The sequence below is a fragment of the Eumetopias jubatus genome, unplaced genomic scaffold, assembly GCF_037043125.1.
Source record: "Eumetopias jubatus isolate StellerSeaLion01/CBP00866 unplaced genomic scaffold, mEumJub1_p1.0 scaffold_8, whole genome shotgun sequence".
NCBI classification, from domain to species: Eukaryota; Metazoa; Chordata; class Mammalia; order Carnivora; family Otariidae; genus Eumetopias; species Eumetopias jubatus.
Window position 1 is genome coordinate 142,551,346 of NW_028274814.1, and position 18,840 is coordinate 142,570,185.

Here is an 18,840-nt window from a genome sequence, read left to right on the forward strand (position 1 = left end):
GGACCTCTGGCTTTTTGGAACATTGATCCCAGACTATCCACCTGTTCTACGCTTCCAGTTTTGGGTCTAGCCCTGGTTATAGACAGAACATCTGTCTTCTCAGAGCCCCACCATGGTCTTTGAGGCCCACATGTGTACCACCCAAGTCCATTTGTCTTCCACGCTCCACAGGTGGATTGGAATCCTGCATGTGGTCTGAAGTCCATGGTGGCTCTGAGCGCCATGGGGACACTGAGTTCCGCTGTGGCTCCCGGTTTTACATCTGTCTGACCCGCACACCAGGTTTCACTGAAAAAGGCTCATGGAGACATAGCTTTGGAAATACAAAGTGAAGGGCTATCTGTCCTGCACACTTCTTTCCCCTCTGATGGCCTCACACCTGTCAGGTCTCAGACAGCTCCTTCGGTAGATCACTGATTAGTGTCTTGCAGAAGACACGCTCTCCTACGATGGGGGTAGAAACCCTGCTCTGGTGACCTTTTGTGGGCCCTGTTCGGCTAACATGTTTGGCAGGGATCTGGATACAACCCTGTGTGACTGTAGGTGTTTCGAGACCAGCTGGGCTGCTTCTGGGACCTGGGCTGACACCTGTTGTGTGATGGCCAGTGCAGGGGCACTGGGGCCGGGATATGCTTTGTCCTCACAGGTCCCATGAAACTCGGTCACATGCTTCAGGAGCCCTGACCTCTGCTGGGAGAGCAGGAAGGGCTCACAGATGAGGGGATCTAGGGACATCTGGAGTGTGCTGGGGTTAGAGCTGTGAGTGGATATGGGCAGTGAGAAGGCAAAAGGCTGGAGATGCCACGACCAGAGAGTGCGCTTCGAAGCTTACAAGTTGTATCTAGTTTTGTGCTGCTGTTGAGCATTCTCTCCCTGAATGGGACTCCCAGAGTGCAAACGCCCCCAGGCCCAGACCTGCCCTGCATGAGTGCAGTGGCAGGAGGCCTGAGACAAAGGACAGGACCAGAGCTTGGGCTTTTTCTCGTCTGTTGGCACCAATGGGCCAAAAAGCAGTCAGGCCTGGGAGACACGTCAAATTATTTTTGTTTGATGATTTTTTTTTCAGTGTAAGTTGTGTTCCTGGCTTTGTGCTAAGTACTAGGAGTCAAGGAGGGCAGTTAGGAAATGAGGTGAGAGGTCCTGAGTGAGACCGTGTAATGACTGGATCCTGAGGTGGCTGGGGGGATGAGGGTGAGGACCTTGGTTAATGCTAGGAGACCTCCAGGTGAAAAGGAGGAGGAGCTGATGGTGGCTCCCAGGTCCCTGGTGTGGGGAGTACTGGGGGAAGGGAGAGCATGTTTGGCGGTCCTCATAGAGGTCTGGAGCTCAGATGAGATTAGCTGGGCCTCACATGTAGCATTTTTGCACCCATCAGCCGTAGCCAAGGGTGGGAGTAGACCACACGGCCCAGGAGAAAGTGGGAACCAAAAGGAGAACCCACAAAACCCATCTGGGAAGGAAGGGGTAGAGGAAAGTCAGCAAGGGGTCCTGCTACTGCCTTGGTAACTTAACTGCAGGTGCGTGCATGCATGCGTGCATGTGTGTGTGCGTGTGTGTGTGGGGGGGGGTCAAGGCCAGACCTCAGTGGCTGAAGAGTCACGAGGCAGCGAGACAGTACCACATTCAGACGTTGGTGGAAGAGACGTCCGGGGCCATGGAGCCTTGCTGAGCGATCTGGAGGAGGTTGCCGACGGCATTCAGGGGTGCCTGGTGAGGTACCGTTTGTTAGAGGGTGGGTAGCCCAGAAGCCCTCTGGAGGCTGGCGGGTGCTGTGATGTGGCCATGCCATGGCTGGGGCCTGGCTGGGGAGGTGGTCAGACAGCTGACAGCAGCAATGGACAGTGATGGGTGTGCAGAAGGGCGTGGAAACTTGGCCATGGATGCTGCTGGGATTCCTGCCCAGGGGACGATGTGAGCAGTTCCCTTTTCCCCAAAAGGAAGGGGAGGGGCAGGCACCTGGGCCATGGGGACCTCTCGGCCACACCGTGCTGTGTCCGGGTCTTGGGAGTGCACAGACTTCCTTAGGCTCTTCTTCTAGGCCTCCTGCCGTGTCCAGCATGCCTGGGCACCCTTAGGACTGGCTCTCTCTCCCCACTCCCAGCCTAGTGGAACATGGCACTTCAGTGCCTCACTCAAGGCACCTCCAGGCATCAGCCATATTCTCTGGCAGGTGCTCATCTCCTTGCACCCAGCACCTTTCCTCAGGAGGTCTTCCTGGGTGCTGCTAGAGCCAGCTCACCCCTCTGTCAGGCAGGAAGTCTCCAGCACTGGCCAGAAAGGCCTCCTGGAACCCAGACCCTGCTCTGGGCTCAGGCCAAGCCTCTCCATTGCACTACCCAGCACCCACCCTGTTCTCTCTGCCTTCACAGCTTGGCTGTGGTCCTGCCAACTTTTCAATATGCTTCTGTCACACCCGAGGCTCCAGGCACACCCACACGGTTCCCCTGAAACTTGGCCCTTGGGGCAGGGCTAGGCAGGATTCCCTCCTGAGATGCAGGGCCTTAGGCTGAGGTCACTGTGTGAGGGCCTTGGTGGGGCTATCTGGGCACCATTCCCTCAGCATCTTACCCAGCACTGCCCCCCTCTCCCTATAATCACCACCACCTGGGCACCCACCACCCCCCTGCAACATTCCCTTGGGTACCCTCCCCCTCCCCCTTCACTGCTGCCCTACTTTGCCCCAAAGCCCAGGTGGTGCCAGGGAGGACAGGTGTGGTGGGAGCAGGGGGGTTTCTTCTGGTTGGTGCCTGTTCTCTGAGCCCGCCCCAGGTGTCCTTAGGAGCTCCTCTCCATTGGGGGTTGGGTGGGGGGGAGGCCTGGTCTGGTCTCTTCAAGAGGCTCTGCTGTGGGTCTGAGTGATTGGGAGGGGGCAGCAGGGACGGAGGCTGAGGAGAGAAGCCAGTGGAAGGTGAGGGGAGTTGGAAATTGGAACCGAGGTTGAGTGGGAGAGACAGACCGAGCTGGATCTCCAGGGAGAGGCTGACCTTGCACAGGTGGGAGAGGAAAAGACAAAACCTACACTTAGGGGAGGAAGGATGCTGAAGGTGCCCTGTGCCGTATGGGACTGGCACCAGCCAGGACAGCACAGAGGTGGATGGGGGAACCCAGAGGAGGGTCCTTAGCCCAGCTTAGGCAGGGGCAGGGAGAGGGAGGTCGGATGGCAGCTGGAGAGAGGCCGGGCAGGCCGCAGAGAGTGTAAGGGGCACGAAGTGTCACCAAGTGCCAAGTGTCTGCTGAGCACTTGCCTCACAGCGTTCCAAGTAAAGCCAGTGGATGGGCACCACTCTGATCTGCCCATCACAAACTAGAAAATAGGTCACACAAGCAGACCAGGAGTCCACCCAGATCTACCCAAGTCTGGCCTGCAATTCCCCTTCCCCAGCGGCTCCAGGTTGGCTCCCTTCCATCGCACCTGAGCTCCTCCCCCAGTGGGTGTCTGGCCAGGGAGACCTGTACCTGGCTGCCCTACTGTAGTTGTGACTATGGGCCATGTGCCTGCCGCGTGGGCCTGGGCTGCTAACACTCTCTCTCATTGCTCTCTCCCGCCCATCTGCATGTGGCTGTTCTGTCTAGCTGCGCGGTGGTCCCGAGCGCCGGCTGTGTAAGTGAGCATGCCCATCCCATGCCTCTCACGGCCACCCTGCTCTCTGCTCTGCTTGGCTTCGTGGGGCTTCTGTCCCACTGACAGCCCCCTGAGGCTTCCCCTGGGCTCAACTGGGGATAAGAACGGAAAGGAGGGGAGGTGGGATGAGGGAGAGGGTTTTCTCTGGAGGTCCTCCCAGGTCGGCCCCCCACTGTGGCCATGCTGGAGAGGGGCTGCAGGTCTGGGGTCCTGTCAGGTGATGTTGGGTAGTGAGGCACCATCTGTGTGTGTGTGTGTGTGTGTGTGTGTGTGTGTGTGTGTGTCTGCACACACGTGCTGCTGCGTCTGTCACGAGCAGTCCCCTGTCCTTCCTGCCGCTCCGCTGCATGTCTGTGGCACGTGTGGGCGCTCCTGCGGCTGTAGTGTGCTGTCCTGCGCAGGGGGGCCGGGTGTCATGGACGTGCGCTGCCTCACACCTGTCCTGCGCATGCAGCTGCTCTGCGTGGGCATGAATGCGGCCTGGTGTCCGTCTGACTCATGGGCTTGGTCAGTCTGTGCAACCACCAGCCTTTACCACCACTCAGCCATCCCTGAAGCCCGCCCAGGTTTCTCTGGGTTTCCTCAGGAGAGCAGAGCTGTGTGTGGGAGTGGTGAGGGGCAGTGCCAGAGTCTCACCCTCCAGGGCATGGGTGGATGGGGCAGTGCCCAGAGCCAGTGTCGGAGGCTGTCAGGGATGGGGCAGTCTTCCCTTTGCCGTGAAAGGCTGCGTTTCCTCTGGTGGGCTGCTCTTGGAGGGCCCATGGAGCGAAGAGGGCCACTGGTTTTACTTTCTCCCCCAGCAGGGCCCTGGCTCTGACCCTGGGGGCCAAACAAAATGGCCGCCGTAATCCTCGGAGCCCACCCGTCTTTCTTCCGGTGGCCCTACGGTTACCCAGCCCCAAGCTCCGCCCCCAGCGTCCTCCCGGCCCTCGGCCGCGCTCCCCTCCGCCTGTCCCCGCGTCTCCTGGCGCCCACCCACCCTCCAGCCCCAAGCTCCGCCCCCAGCGTCCTGCTGGCCACCGGCCCCGCTCCCCTCCGCCTGTCCCCGCGTCTCCTGGCGCCCACCCACCCTCCAGCCCCAAGCTCCGCCCCCAGCGTCCTGCTGGTCACCGGCCCCGCTCCCCTCCGCCTGTCCCCGCGTCTCCTGGCGCCCCTCACCTGGCCTTGACCCCCTCTCCCTCCGCAGGCTCTTCAGCAGCCTCGGTGAGCTGAGCTCCATCTCAGCGCAGCGCAGCCCCGGGGGCCCGGGCAGCGGGGCCTCCTACCCGGTGCGGCCCGGCGGCCGCTACCCCGTGGCGCGGCGCGCCCCGAGCCCAGTGAAGCCCGCGTCGTTGGAGCGGGTGGAGGGGCTGGGGGCGGGCGCGGGGGGCGCGGGGCGGCCCTTCGGCCTCACGCCTCCCACCATCCTCAAGTCGTCCAGCCTCTCCATCCCGCACGAGCCGAAGGAGGTGCGCTTTGTGGTGCGCAGCGTGAGCGCACGCAGCCGCTCGCCCTCGCCGTCGCCGCTGCCCTCGCCAGCGCCTGGCCCCGGCCCCGGCCCCGGGGCCCCCGGCCCGCGCCGGCCCTTCCAACAAAAGCCGCTGCAGCTCTGGAGCAAGTTCGACGTGGGCGACTGGCTGGAGAGCATCCACTTGGGCGAGCACCGCGACCGCTTCGAGGACCACGAAATCGAGGGCGCGCACCTGCCGGCGCTCACCAAGGACGACTTCGTGGAGCTGGGCGTCACGCGCGTGGGCCACCGCATGAACATCGAGCGCGCGCTCAGGCAGCTGGACGGCAGCTGACGCCCCCTCCCCACGCCCCAGCCGCGCCCTGCCGGCAGGGCTCCCCACCCCTACCCCCGGGCCGCGGGCTCGGCCCGCCCCCCACAACGGCGCCCGGGCCAGGAATGTTGCATGAATCGTCCTGTTTGCTGTTGCTCGGAGACTTGCCCTGTACATTGCTTAGTGCCCTCCCCGGCCGGCGAGTCCCACCCAGCACACGGTCAGGAAGGGCGAGGGCCAGGGAGGCTGGAGCGGGAGAGGGTTGGGGGTGGGGTGCTCCGGCCTGACCATCTCCCGCACAGCTCCTGGTGGCTACTCTCTCAGAGGGGGGGAACTAGTCCAGCATGCGAGGTCAGGACACACCTTGGTGACTCGGGGGGAGGGGGGAGACTTGGGGTTCTCGGTTGGGGGCCTAGGAGCCCCCCTGTTTTGCATATTTTAATCCACTCTATATTTGGAACGAGAAAAGGAACAAATATCTCTGTCCTTAATAGCTTCCCTTCCACTCCCCTACAGCCCCCCACTGGTTCCGCTGCTGCTGCCCAGTCTTCCATCTCTGGCCCCTCACTGCCACTGCCACCCCACATGGGGCGGGGGACGCTCCAGCTGGTCTGGGGTTGGCCAGGGTCCTAGTAGCCCGCCCTGGGGCCCCGGCTCGGCCCTCTCCCCTCGCTGAGCTGTAGTGTGCCCCACCGACCCTTCAGGTGCTGCGTGGAGGAGGGGGCGGCAGGCAGCGAGTCCTGCTGGGCACTAGCAAGGTCAGGTGGCCTGGGAGACCATTGCCCTGGGGAGGGGCAGAGCCCTGGCGTCCGCCCCCCCGGCCAAGTCCCTCACAGGGCCCCTTCCCAGGAGGGGTCTAGCCTCCTCCCCACACTGTTGGGCAACCACAGCAGAGAAGCCTCCCTGCCTCAGACCCCAAAGTCTCCTGTTCCTGCCCTGTGTGTGCGCACATGTGCGAGTGTGTGAAACTCTGGGTGCGGCTGAGTGCATCGGAACCCTGTGTGTGCCTGATTGGAGCGTGGTCCCGAGGGGCCACTCTGGAATAGTGTGGGGGTTTCAGCAGTGTGCACAGGGTGCATGTATGGGTATGTGCCTATGAAAGCACCCCATCTCCACTTCCAAAGAAAGTCAGAGGCACCCTAGGACCTGCTGTTTGCCCAGCCTGTCCTTCCAGAGCCTCCTCTAGCCTGGGCAGGCCTCCTTGGTGAAGCTCTGCTGCTTGGACAGGCTCCCAAGGGCCCTTGGAGGCAGTGCCCTCCCCCCCCAACCTTGGGCTTCTGGGGGGATCATAGAGGACCCCTAGAGTCAGGCCACCGCAAGCCCTGGGGAGACACCCCAGAGGACACCCCAGCCCCCCTTACTGTGACTCCTCACACTCAGCAATGACCTGTGGGGTGGGGGGCCCTGGGACGTTTTTAAACCTAGGGTTTGGAGTCTGGACTAAGCTCCATCCACGTCACTCACAAGTTTCTGTTTATATTTCTAGCTTTTTTTAATAAAAAAAAAAAAAAACAGAAAACTGAAGTTTTCACAGCCCAGGGGCCTGGCACGCCGGTCTGTGCCCGCCTGCCCCGCCCTGGCCCACCGGCCCCATTCCCTGGGCAGAGTCACACGCAGTAACCCCTTCACCAACAGACCAGGTCACACACACAGCAGCAGTCACTGTAACAGACTGCCACGTACACACTCGGTCTCACACTCACCTGTGGGTTTTTGGTTCCGTTCAATTTGGGTTTTTAACTTTACAGGGTCAGTTCTGCTTCACCCCTCCTTTTGTATGGAGTTCCATCCAGGGGATTTCACCCCTGCTCCAGTCCTGAGGCCTCCTGACCCTGATGTTGTGATACACCCCACAGAGATCTATGTTTCTTATATTATTATTATTGATAATAATTATTATAATATTATTATGTAATAAATTTATAAGAAATGAAACTTTCTCAGTTGCTTGTTTGAAGAATTCGTAGGAGCACAAACTGCTGTCCCTTGGACAAACCTCAGACTTGCCACGAGTATCCAACCGCATGAACTGGTGACTCTCAGATGCTTGTCTCTGACCCAGTGTCCTTGTTGACCTCCACGTCCACATGCCAGGCTTCTCGCATCTCTTCCGGACTGCTGCTGGACCTCAGCCTGCGCTCCCTGAGCTGGAAGCTTTTCTGTCTGCTCATCAGCTCACTGAGGAGCCGTCCTGGGCTAGAAGTCCGGTTGCCCTCTGTGGCCCCTGCCTCCACCCCCCCCCGCCCCCCACCGTGTGCCTTTCTTTCTGAATTCTGTTGCTCATCTTTGAACCCTCTCTTGTCTGTCCCAGCTATCTTGCCCCCGTGGCTACTGCCCTTGTTCAGGCTTTCCTTCTGCCCTCTGAGCTGACAGTCATGTGAGCAGCCAGCTACTCCCAGCCAATGGTGTGGCACGTCTAGTGTGGCACTGGTGGGGGCTGGTCCGCCCACAGGAAGGGCAGAAGCACCTCAACGGGTGGAAGGCGGATTCACAGTGTGGTGAGCGGGTGGACATTTTCCCCCAGAGTGGGCCCAGGAGGCCCAGCGGGAGCTGAGAGAGGGCTGGGGCGGCAGTGACCCGCCGGTAGACACTTCAGGCGCCGGTCACAGGGCGAGGTGTTGGGAGGGCCCGTGCCTGCAGAGCCTGGCTGCACTGGGTCAAGGTGGGGATCAGATAGGACATGGTGATAGATGTGGACCTTCACTAGGGTTATTGCTGGGTCAGGGGTGGGGCCAGTGGGAGACGCCACCCGGAAAGTGAGGATCCCAGAGGGAGCAAAGTGGGTGGGAGAGGGATGGACTCCAGCGTCTTCACCGAGAAGAGGTAGGGGCAGGCAGAGGGGCCTAGAGGGAGCAAGTGTGGGTCTGCGTGGCCTGGTAGGGAATGGTGAAGGCCCTGGGAGGCTCACGTCTGGAAAGCCCCACAATTTCAGATTTCCAACTTTTTCAAATTTTTAATTTTCACTTTCAACTGTGTTCATCAAACAGAAGAGGCCACGAAGGAAGTCAGGACATAGTGACCTGGCGGGGGGCTTGTCTAAGTGTAGGGGTGCAGGCGGGACCCTGATTTGCTCTGGGCCTGAGCGTGTGCCGGCGGTGGGGGGACAGGTATCCTCTGAGCTGCACGTGGAACCCTGGGTCGCTCTAGGCCTGGGTCAGAGCTTGGGGTAAGTACAGCTTTTCAACAGAAGAAAGGAAGAGCAAGGGCAGAGGCAGCAAGCCTTCCATGGAAACAGCAACACCCACTCTGGCTCCCAAGAGATTTGGGGGAGAAGATGAATGTCTCCCCATGCCTCAGAAGACGAGTCAGAACCTTCACCACCTGTGAGAGAAGATGTGGCAGAGGAAATCGTAGGTTCAGGGCTGGGGGAGCTGAAGCCCCAAGCACTTTGGGGCAAAGACATTCTCACTGAGGGCTGAGGTCCCCTCATGGCCTAAGGATGTCCTTTTGGGGCCTCTAAGCAACTCACCAACACTCTTTCTAGAGCCTGGAGTAGAGGCTGTAGCCCTAACTCTCCCTCACCCCAGCGGCCCCTGCCCGAGATCCTGTGGACAACCTGGGATGGATGGACAAGGTGTCTCCTCTGCAGAGGGCCTCGCTGAAGAGGCTTAGGGATCAGGGTGAGGAAAGGTGGTGTGGGAGTAGAACTGGTCAGGTGGGCAGGGTAGGGGTTCGGAAGTGAGGAGCAGGAAGCAGGCTGGGGGTAAGCAGGTGGGGCTATGGGAGTGGGAATGGAGGAGGGCAGGGAGGGAGGTGAGGTGGAGGGGGGGTGGGGATGGGGAACCCCTCATCCTGCTCCCTGCGCTGGGAGCTTCACGTTGGCCTGAGTCAAGCCCCCAGTAGCCATTGGGACCGCATCTTCTGGGCCCAGAGTCCTAACTGTCTGGTACTTTCCTACCTCTCCCCTTGTGCTTTGGAACAGAGTGTAGAAGTCACTTTTATTTGAGATGTTTGCTTCTTCCATTAGGTTTAATGACAAAATTAAACCTGGGTGGGCCATGTTCCTATCCTGTGGCCACGGGGGCAGTTACTATGACCAGCAGCCCCTTCTAGAATCAGAAGTGAATGTGACTCTGTGGAGTCAGACAGTAGTTGTCTTCTAGAATCTAGGCATTGGGTCTTTAACTGTGTTATTGCATGACCCTAGTGTTTTGAAAAACTAGGTACTGCTTTTCATCTTGAAGCTTATAACATTTTCTTTAAAACATTTTTTTTAAAGATTTTATTTATTCATTTGAGAGAGGGAGGGAGAGAGAGAGAGAGAGCACAAGCAGGGGGAGAAGCAGGCTTCCTGCTGAGCAGAGAGCCAGATGAGGGACTCCATCCCAGGACCCAGAGATCATGACCCAAGCCGAAGGCAGACGCTTAACTGACTGAGCCACCCAGGCACCCTATTTTCATCATATGTTTAAATACTTGCAAAGGTTGTGATTTCTGGAAAATTGCACATATTAACATCAAAATAAATGTTTACATAATTCTGCTAAATGCTTCTCATGGACCTAAATACCATATCAGTTTTATGCCCATTAAAATCCTGTAAAAACTCCTGAATAGGTGTTTTCTTAAACAGTCAAAATTTTAATGATCACATCTTGAATTCCTGTTGCCATTTCTTGAACTATGATTCCAAAGCCTTTTTGGTTACTTTATCAGGCACAATCTGACACTCAGTTAAAATACGTGAGGCCTCCTAACACTCAGTGGGTGAGTTGCAAACTGTTAACACTCAGGTTGGTGAAATAGGACTTCCTGAACTTCAGGTAAAGGAGGGGAGACCACCTGACATGAAGGCTACAAAAAAAAAAAAGAAAAAGAAAAAGAAAAAGAAAAGGCCTTGGACACTTATATACAAGAGCAGGTAGGGAAGAAATATGTTCTGTGACACTCAGGTCTGAGAAGTAAAAAACCTACCATTTGGGGAAAGTACACAAGGGCCTTGAAACTTCCCTAGGAGACACACATCCTCCTTATACTCAGGTGGAAAACAGGGAGCCTTCCTGACATGCAGGTAGCAGCGATAAAAATCTTGTGACACTCACAAAGGTGATGTTATTGAGGCCCAATTACATTCATCAAGGGGAAATACAACTTGTTGCTTGGCAGGAATGTAAGTAATACATACCAAAAACTCAAGGGAGTTGGATCATCCTGCCTTGTCCCTCCCTGCTGAACAAAGATGAGAAGTCCTGGCCCAGTGTCAGAAGGTGGAGGAGGGACAGGAAAGTATTCCCCAAACAGAGAAGGCATTTTGAGACTGGAAAACCAAGCAGCCCACTCCATACCGTTTGCACGGAGTTTTATTCAGGGTAACTTATTGAGAGGTGGATCGGGCAGAGGACGATCCACAGCAGCTGCAGAGTTATTCTGCAACATCCAGACCTTAGTCCACAGATTTGATAGAGTGAGGGGACACGCAGAAGGACACTGTAGTGAGATCAAAGGGTTCACATGCATCTCAGAGGACTTGCATGCACCTAATTGACAGCTAACCTGTAATTAGGTCTTGTGCTACCACCTGTGCCTCAGCAAGGGAAAAGACTAGGTTATCTCTAACAGATTCTTGGGAGGCAAAAACAAGCCTCCCCCCATCCTGGCCTTGGCAGGCATTTCTGAGGTATACGTCAATCTCCAAGGCACCTGGAACACACAGCCCCAAGAGAAGTCACTGTGCAAACATGACCAGAAATGGAGTCAGTATTGTCAGCATTCCTACACCCCGTACTAGGAGAGGCAAGACCTTCTGACCTGCAAGAAGAGTAGACTTGGGGACACTCATGGAGAGGAAATGAGAGGTCTGACAATTAAGTAGAAGAGAGGGAGACACCAGACCTGCAGGTAGGCATGATATGACCTTGGCACATTCAAACAGGGGGAGAGGAGATCCCTTGGTCACTAAGAGAGAAGAGATGGAAACTCCAGATCTAGCAGAAGAGATGAGAGACAAGATCTCCCGACACTCAGGTAGGGCATAGAAGACCTCCTTATACTAGAATGGGAGATAGGAGATTTTGTGACCCTAAGGTAGGGGAGATGAGATCTCAGGACCCTCAGGAAGGAGACAGAAACCTTCAGACAATCAGGGAGCTGAGATGAGAATGTCAGACATCTACTGAGTAAAGGAGACCTTGTCATATTCAGGTGGAGAAGATAAAAGCTCATGACTTTTAGGCAGGGAGGGAGACTGTACTCAAGTAGGGGACATGAGACTTCCTGGTACTTCAGTATGGCCAAGGAAACCTCAGTGCGCTCATATAGGTGAGATGCACCTCTTGACCTTCAGGTAGGGGATAGAAAAGACCTCTGGGTTCTCAGGTAGAGAACATGCCACAAAGTGACACTCGGGTGGTAGAGATGAGGCCTTTGGCCTTGAGATGGAAGAAAAGAGATATCCTCAGATTCAGGAAAAGGAGATGATGGCTCCTGATACTCAGGTAAAGATATATAAGACCTATTGGATATTCAGTTGAAGGGTGTGTGACCTCCTGAAAGTTATGTGAGCTGAGAAAGTGTGACATTCAGTTAGAGAAGATAGTAGAAGAATAAAGCTCATTTCACAATCTGAAAACTCTTAACACTCAGGAAGAAGCTATGAGGTGTCCTGACACGCCGGCAGGCAAGGGACAACCTCTTGATGCTCAGATGGTCTGGTGGAGAACTTACACTCAGGGAGAGGAGGGGACACTGCCCTTCATGCAGGTGGAGGTGTGACCTGCTCACACTCCTACAGGAAGGTGAAACTTCTTAACATGCAGGTATGTGAGGTGAGCATTTGTCATCCTCCCGTCGGTGAGATGCCGTCTCCTGACAATCAGAAGAAATGAAACCTCAGGATATTCAGGTGATTGTGGTGAGAATTCCTGACCCTCAGGTATAGGAGACACATCTTCCTGCATGTAGGTCCCAGAGAGGAGACCTGGAGACACTCAGGTAGGAAACACCAGACCCTGTGATATGCAGCAGTGAATAGAAAGGTGGGCTTTGTAGTCCTAAAGTAGAGAAATTCAAAATGGCTCTTTGAAAAGTGTGCTGATAGTAGGTACTTGGAAGAGGGAAAGACAATTTGCCCTACACAGTGTTAAGGATCGATTAATCTGGTGAGCCCGACACCCTGTGACCATTGACATGCTGCATCATCTTGACACAGAGGGACAGAGCTGCCCCTCACCCCATGACTTGGAACAGGAACTGTGGTTGCAGCTTGCATGAGGGGCAGACCCTGACACTGCACAAAACTGGATACTCAGACGATACGGAACCCTCGAAGGATAACTGGGAATGAAGATCCTGGCCTTGGGACAGAGGGAGGGGGCTGCACATGAGCCCCCATCACCCGAGGGGTGCAGAGGAGCCTGTACAGAAACCTGTGATCTTGTTTCAGCCTGGACCGGTTAAGCTAAAGGGCTCCTGCCTGGCCTGACTATTGGGGTGGGGGAGGGGGGGATGTAGCCATGCTGATTGGTCAGGAGGCCACAGAGCTTTGTGAGGTCACTGGGCTTCCAGGCCAGGCTGGGGCAGGAGTATGGTAGAGATGCTGCCAACTGCCGTTCTGCTGGCCTTGGCAGTGTCTGTGGTTGCCAAAGATAACGCCACGTGTGAGTAAGTGTCAGGGACACCTCTGGGGGGTGGAAAGAGTGTCTTCTGAATAGCAAGCCCCACCCAGACTCCCTCTGTCCAGGGCTAGGGAGGAGGCCAAGCTTGGGCCTTAGTAGTGCCCTGGGTCTCACGGGTGTGACCCACATCCCCAACTCAGACCATCCTTGCTTCCGGCTTCATCAGCCAAGAGACCCCAGGGCTGACCCCTGGGCTCCTATGCCTCCCGTAGCACAGACGCTGGGGCCCTTTCCTCACCTAGAGACTGACCTCACTGCCTCTTGCACATCAAGTCCCAATTTTTAGAAACCCCTTTCTTCCCACAGATACTGAGGTGCCCCCACCTGTGGCTGACCCCAAAGACCCCAGGGTATTGTCATGGCATTCTTCTAGGGTCCGGCCTCCACCTTAGACTCTGACAGCCCCCAAGGTACCCCCAAACTCTTGTGGCCACTCCCCAGTTCCCAGAACTTCTACCCCTGGACGCCCGTTCCTCCCCACACCTGGGATCACTGGACCTGCCTTGGCTACTCTCCCTCCTCCTGCCACCATCCAACCCCACATCGCAGCCCCAAGACCCCTGTGGCTGTTTCCTGAGTCTCCCGCCCAGAATTGGCTCTAAAGACCTCAAGCCATTACACCTCTCTCTCTCCACCTCTAGCCTCCCCCTCTGCCTCGGGACCTCCCATATTTCTAGGGCCCTTATCATCTGTCCTGCTTCCTACGGTGCCTTCTTTCCTCACCTTGTAGCTACACCCACAAGACCCCAGAACTCATACTCCTCAAAACCAGTTCCTGGAGCCTGCATCTTCCGGCTTCCCTACCGCCCTGACAGCACCTCTCCTCAGCAGCTCCCCCTCAGACCCTCCACACTCCCGGCTGCCCCACTCTGCCCAGCCCCCTAACCCTGCTTCCCCCATCGTGCAGGTGTGAGGACAGGCTGTGCCTCTTCTTGGTTTGAACTGTGCCCCTGGTCTCTCCTCAGTGCCCCCTGTGGGTTACAGTTCAGGCAGAACCCACCGGGAAGTGGCCGTATCGTCGGAGGGCAGGATGCAACCATCGGGGCCTGGCCCTGGATGGTCAGCCTCCAGGTCTTCACGTCCCACAATAACCGAAGGTACCATGCGTGTGGAGGCACCTTGCTGAACTCCCACTGGCTGCTTACTGCTGCCCACTGCTTCATCTCCAAAAAGTACGTGTGGGAGCGCGTGGAGGGAGGTCTTCAGAAAGCCTCTTCCCAGAAAGGGACATTCTCCAGGGCTCTCTGTGCGCAGTCTCCCCGGGGCTCTGGGCCTTGTGGCAACCAGACTGTGAGTGGGTGGGCCTAGGCCCTTGCTGGGGGAGGGCTCTGAGGGTCATGGTCACCGGAGGTTTCTGTCGAGCCCGTCCTTTCTGAGGATGACCTGGCTTGCCTCTGTGCCCACAGAAAAGTATATGACTGGAGACTGATTTTTGGAGCAAGGGAAATTGTGTATGGGAACGATAAGCCAGCGAAGCCGCCTCAACAGGAGAGATATGTCGAGAAAATCATCATTCATGAGAAATACATCCCCAGTTTAAAGCACAATGACATCGCTCTCATGAAGATCACCCCTCCCGTTCCCTGTGGGCAATTCATCGGAACAGGCTGCCTGCCCCAATTTAGGGCGGGCCCACCTAGAGTTCCTCAGGCCTGCTGGGTGGCTGGCTGGGGATTCTTGAGAGAGAAAGGTGAGTACAGGAGGGGCTCTCACAGGGGTAGGGGCACTGCTGGTCATCCCCTCAGTGGTCTCTGAAGTGCAGGGGTCATATGTGGTGCCTAGTGGTGATGTCCACCAGAATGCGGGACACTGTCCCCTTTTAGAGCGGGAGAAACTGGCCGCCGAGTCCCCTGTCCACAACCTCACCACTGATGGCTCGTGTGGTCGCCGGGTGGAAGGGTGCATGCAGCCCCAGGAGAACCTGGGCATTTTTCGAATGGGGTATGGGCTGTGGCTCTATCTGGGGCCTGGAACCCCAGTTGCTACCTTCTGGAAATGGGGGATTGTCCCCTGAAACGGCACTTGGAGAAGAGCTCGAGATGGGGTTTTGTGGTTGTGGGCCAACTCCTCTCCTCTCTGGACATCCATTTCCCCATCTGCGAGTGCAAGGGCCATGTCATGTGGTCTCTGAGCTCTGAGACCCCAGAGCCCCGCCCTCTAGACCTCAGTGAACCTCAGCTCCACACCCTCACTGGTCACAATGCGAGAATCCACCCTCCCCATCCGAGTGACTTCCTTTTCTCTGGAGAGAGGGGCCAGGGTTCTTGGCAGGCCAGCAGTGGGCAGCAAGGGTTTGACGAGGAGGTTAGGCCTTTCAGCTTTCCACAGGTGACCACATGGACTTTTTACCCAGCCACATTGGGGATGAGAAGAGAGACTGAAAGCTCTTCTGTCCCTTGATAATGGAAAACTGAGGGCTCCTAATTCAAGGCACTTTAGTCATTTGGGGTTCAAAACTCAGCCTTTTCTGGTGACAAAACCCTGGTAGTTTCAGAATGCTTCCTGTAACACTTCTTCCCTCTCTCTAGGCTGCTCCCCTTCTCTGATTGGGTTGCTTCTCCTCCCGGGCACCCCTGTTTTCACTGGCCTCTGCTGGCCCTTCCCTCCCTGACCTGGGGTATCAACCTCTGTCTATTGATGTCCATAGCTCTGCTGATGCCTCTAGAGCATTCTTCTTGTCCCAGCCCCCAGCCTACCCTGCTCTGCCCACCCACCCGAACATGTGCGCAGTGTCCCAGGGTTCTTGTCATCCCTGGGGGGGCTGATCTCAGGGTTCCCACCTACACTACCACCCCTACCACCACCTTTGCTGTCCTATCTCTCAAAAGGATTATAGGCTCCCAGCTACACCCTGGACATCACACAAGACCTCTTTTGTTCTAGAATCCTCCTCAACTTAGTGGGATTTCTACCATCTTCTGGTGAATCCATCCCCCACTGGTAAGGCCAAGTCTTAAAGAAATCCCCAGCCTCCAAATTTCTGTGACATTCCTGCAGACCTTCCTTTTTCTACCTCCTCCTTGAGCCCATATGCTTCTGGGGTAGTCCTCCTTTTCTATTGAATTTCAAGTTCTTGTGGACTTGTTAGCATATAAAGCCAAGGTGTTGGGATTGAGAAAACCCTGTTCTCTTCCAGGTCATCTGGCTCTTCCATAGATCTAAAAGATCACCATAAGCGACCAGGCCTGTTGTGGTGGTCATTTCCATGTCACCCCTGCCTTGGGGACAGTGCAAGTACAAAACTAACCCTTCTTGGGTGGTATGCAAAGTTGACCTGAAGGGCCTGGAGACGCAGTCCAAGCCACACAAACACACAGTCTGAACGCTGTGTGCCTAGCTCCATCCACTTTGCTCCACTTGGTTCTGGCTTCCCACTTGGCCTACACTGCCATGTTCCAAGTGTGATCCGCCACCTCTCCACCCGGATGCGGGCGATGTCAGACCCACCCACCAGGCTGTGGCTGGGCTGTGGGTGCGGCTGTGGTGGGGGGAGGCCACTTGATGAAGAGGGGATAGCTGCCCCTATAGCCAGGTGTGAGGTTGGCTGATGGAATCAAAGCCCGCGCTGGGCCTTTCTTAACCCAAAGGTCATGATGGAGCCTCTGGGGCTGTACAGGATGTTCTGACCTGCCTTCTGGTTATTCCGACCACCTATGCCCCTGACAGGGTCTGTGTCTGTGGAGGCCATCCTGCAGCTCCTCCTTCTCTGTAACTTCAAAAGGGATGGGAGGTATGCGGGGAGGGACTCATCTGCCCAGCTCCAGCAGATCCTGTCCAGAACTGAGCTGAGGGGTTTAACGGGGGATAAAAAGCAATGACGGTGACTTAGAGCCATACTGTGGGGAAATGAAATGTGTGTCCTGGATTTGAGTGTAGAGAGGAAAACCTTGGTCTGAATCCAAGCCACACCACATCCCTACCAGGATGTTTGGGCAAGTGGTGCTCCAAGCTCTTGATTGGAGGCAAGGTGAGTCACAGCGCTTAACACAGGGGGTCACTATGGGGTGTAAATGAGGTGACACATCCTGGCTGTAGCTGTGAATAATCATCTGGCATCAACACACATTCCTGCAGCCGCATCTGCTCATCCTCCATGCACTGCCCCTCCTCTTCACCTGTATATGCCTCCACCACCCCACATCCTTCACAAGTATCTGAGGAGAGGCCAGGGGCATTGGCTTTCATGGATTTTAGGTTGAAGTAGAGCATTTCAGGATGATGGGGGTTCCGTGGAGGGAGGAGGCAGGGCTTTCCCAAAACGTGTCTTCTGTGATTGCTGACCACCGAGCCGCCTGACTGTAGCCTACAGGATCGCACCTATACTGCAGGAGGCCCGTGTGAACCTCATCGACCTCGACTTATGTAACTCCACCCAGTGGTACAACGGGCGCATTCGTTCAACCAATGTGTGTGCAGGGTACCCTGAAGGCAAGATCGACACCTGCCAGGTAACTTCCCTTCGGGCGCCCCTTTCCCTGCGAACACCTCTTTTGTGAATCCCTGAACTCCACTCCCTCCAGGGCCCTGCTTCAGTGACCCTTTCCCTGGTCCCATCTTGTAGCAGTGAGGACGGGAGGTGATACCTGGGGCCCCTACAAAGAACCAGTCACCACACAGACAGCTTTATCCCACCGTGACACAGAGATCATACCACCCGAACACCACCCTGGAAGAGAATGCTTACCTCTCCTCACCAGAATACAAAACCTTCAAATCCACTTGTACACACATGCCCATGCATGCATAAAGCCTCATACGTGGACATATGGGTCGCTTATCTTCCCTCCTCACTGCAAGGAGACCCGTGACAATCCATCCCCTTCTCCCATCCACCTGAAGCTGTTGATACCAACTCAAAGTTTACCACCACCACTTGTGTTCATGGCAGCAAGAAGCCATGTGACTGAAGAAACTGTCCTTCCAGAGCCTATGGCCCTTCTGGGCAGGGGAAAAGTGGCTCAGACAGAGAGTGACTTCTGTGTCCTTCTGGGCAGGGGGACAGCGGCGGGCCTCTCATGTGCAGAGACAACGTGGCAAACACCTATGTGGTCGTGGGAGTCACAAGCTGGGGGGTAGGCTGTGCCCGAGCTAAGCGCCCCGGAGTCTACACGGCCACCTGGCCCTATCTGAACTGGATTGCTTCCAAGATCGGTTCTAATGCCTTGCACATGGCTCAACTGCCCACCCCTCCCCATCCGACTTCTCAAGCAATCCCGGCTAGACAACCTTCTGCCCGCCCTTCTGCTCGCCCTCCTTGGTACTTCCAACGCCCTCCTCAACCTCCTCCCAGCCCCCCTGCATCTCGACCTCGACCTCGACCCAAACCCCCGGCCCCAACCCCACCCCGCCCCCTACCCCCACACGCTCCCCCACCTATCACTAAAGCTCCCCAAGTACTTTCTTTTGCCAAGCGACTACAGCAACTCACAGAGATCTTGAAGGGGAAGACCTTTTCTAATGCAAAGGGGTATTATGAAATGGAGACCACAGATCTCCCAGAACTGACCGCCGCCTCCTGATCCGACCCCACTCCCAACAGACCCAATGAGCCCTTTACTCCCAAGAAAACAAAGATGAAATAAATAAATATAAATATAAATATAAATATATATATATAATATGTATATATATATCTATGAAGAGATGCTTTCTGGACTTCTTCCTACCTGCCCTCCCTGACTCAATCAAAATCCTCCCCCAGCAAATCTGTCCTCCCTCTGTCACCCTCTAACAAGGTGGAATTGCTTGTATGTCAGTGGCAATTGTGGTTTCCTAAATCTTGATTTTTGAAGTTGGAACAAGGAGATCTGGGGTGACAGGCCAGGTATGGTCTGGATCTCAC

At 56.0% G+C, this 18,840-nt stretch overlaps 1 protein-coding gene across 2 annotated transcripts in view; it reads left to right on the plus strand.

The window, feature by feature from the left end:
- Positions 1–18,517, plus strand: part of SHANK3 (SH3 and multiple ankyrin repeat domains 3) — a 61,289-nt gene extending 42,772 nt beyond the window's left edge. The window contains exons 1-5 of one of the 2 annotated variants that reach the window (XM_088025459.1): positions 12,908–12,984; positions 13,964–14,170; positions 14,405–14,688; positions 17,301–17,446; positions 17,993–18,517. In XM_088025459.1, the coding sequence (XP_087881585.1) occupies positions 12,908–12,984; positions 13,964–14,170; positions 14,405–14,688; positions 17,301–17,446; positions 17,993–18,517 (1,239 nt within the window). Of the gene's footprint in view, positions 1–12,907; positions 12,985–13,963; positions 14,171–14,404; positions 14,689–17,300; positions 17,447–17,992 lie in introns of those variants that run through there. The other variant, XM_088025458.1, reaches the window with a different exon arrangement.
- The last annotated feature ends 323 nt before the right edge of the window (positions 18,518–18,840 follow it).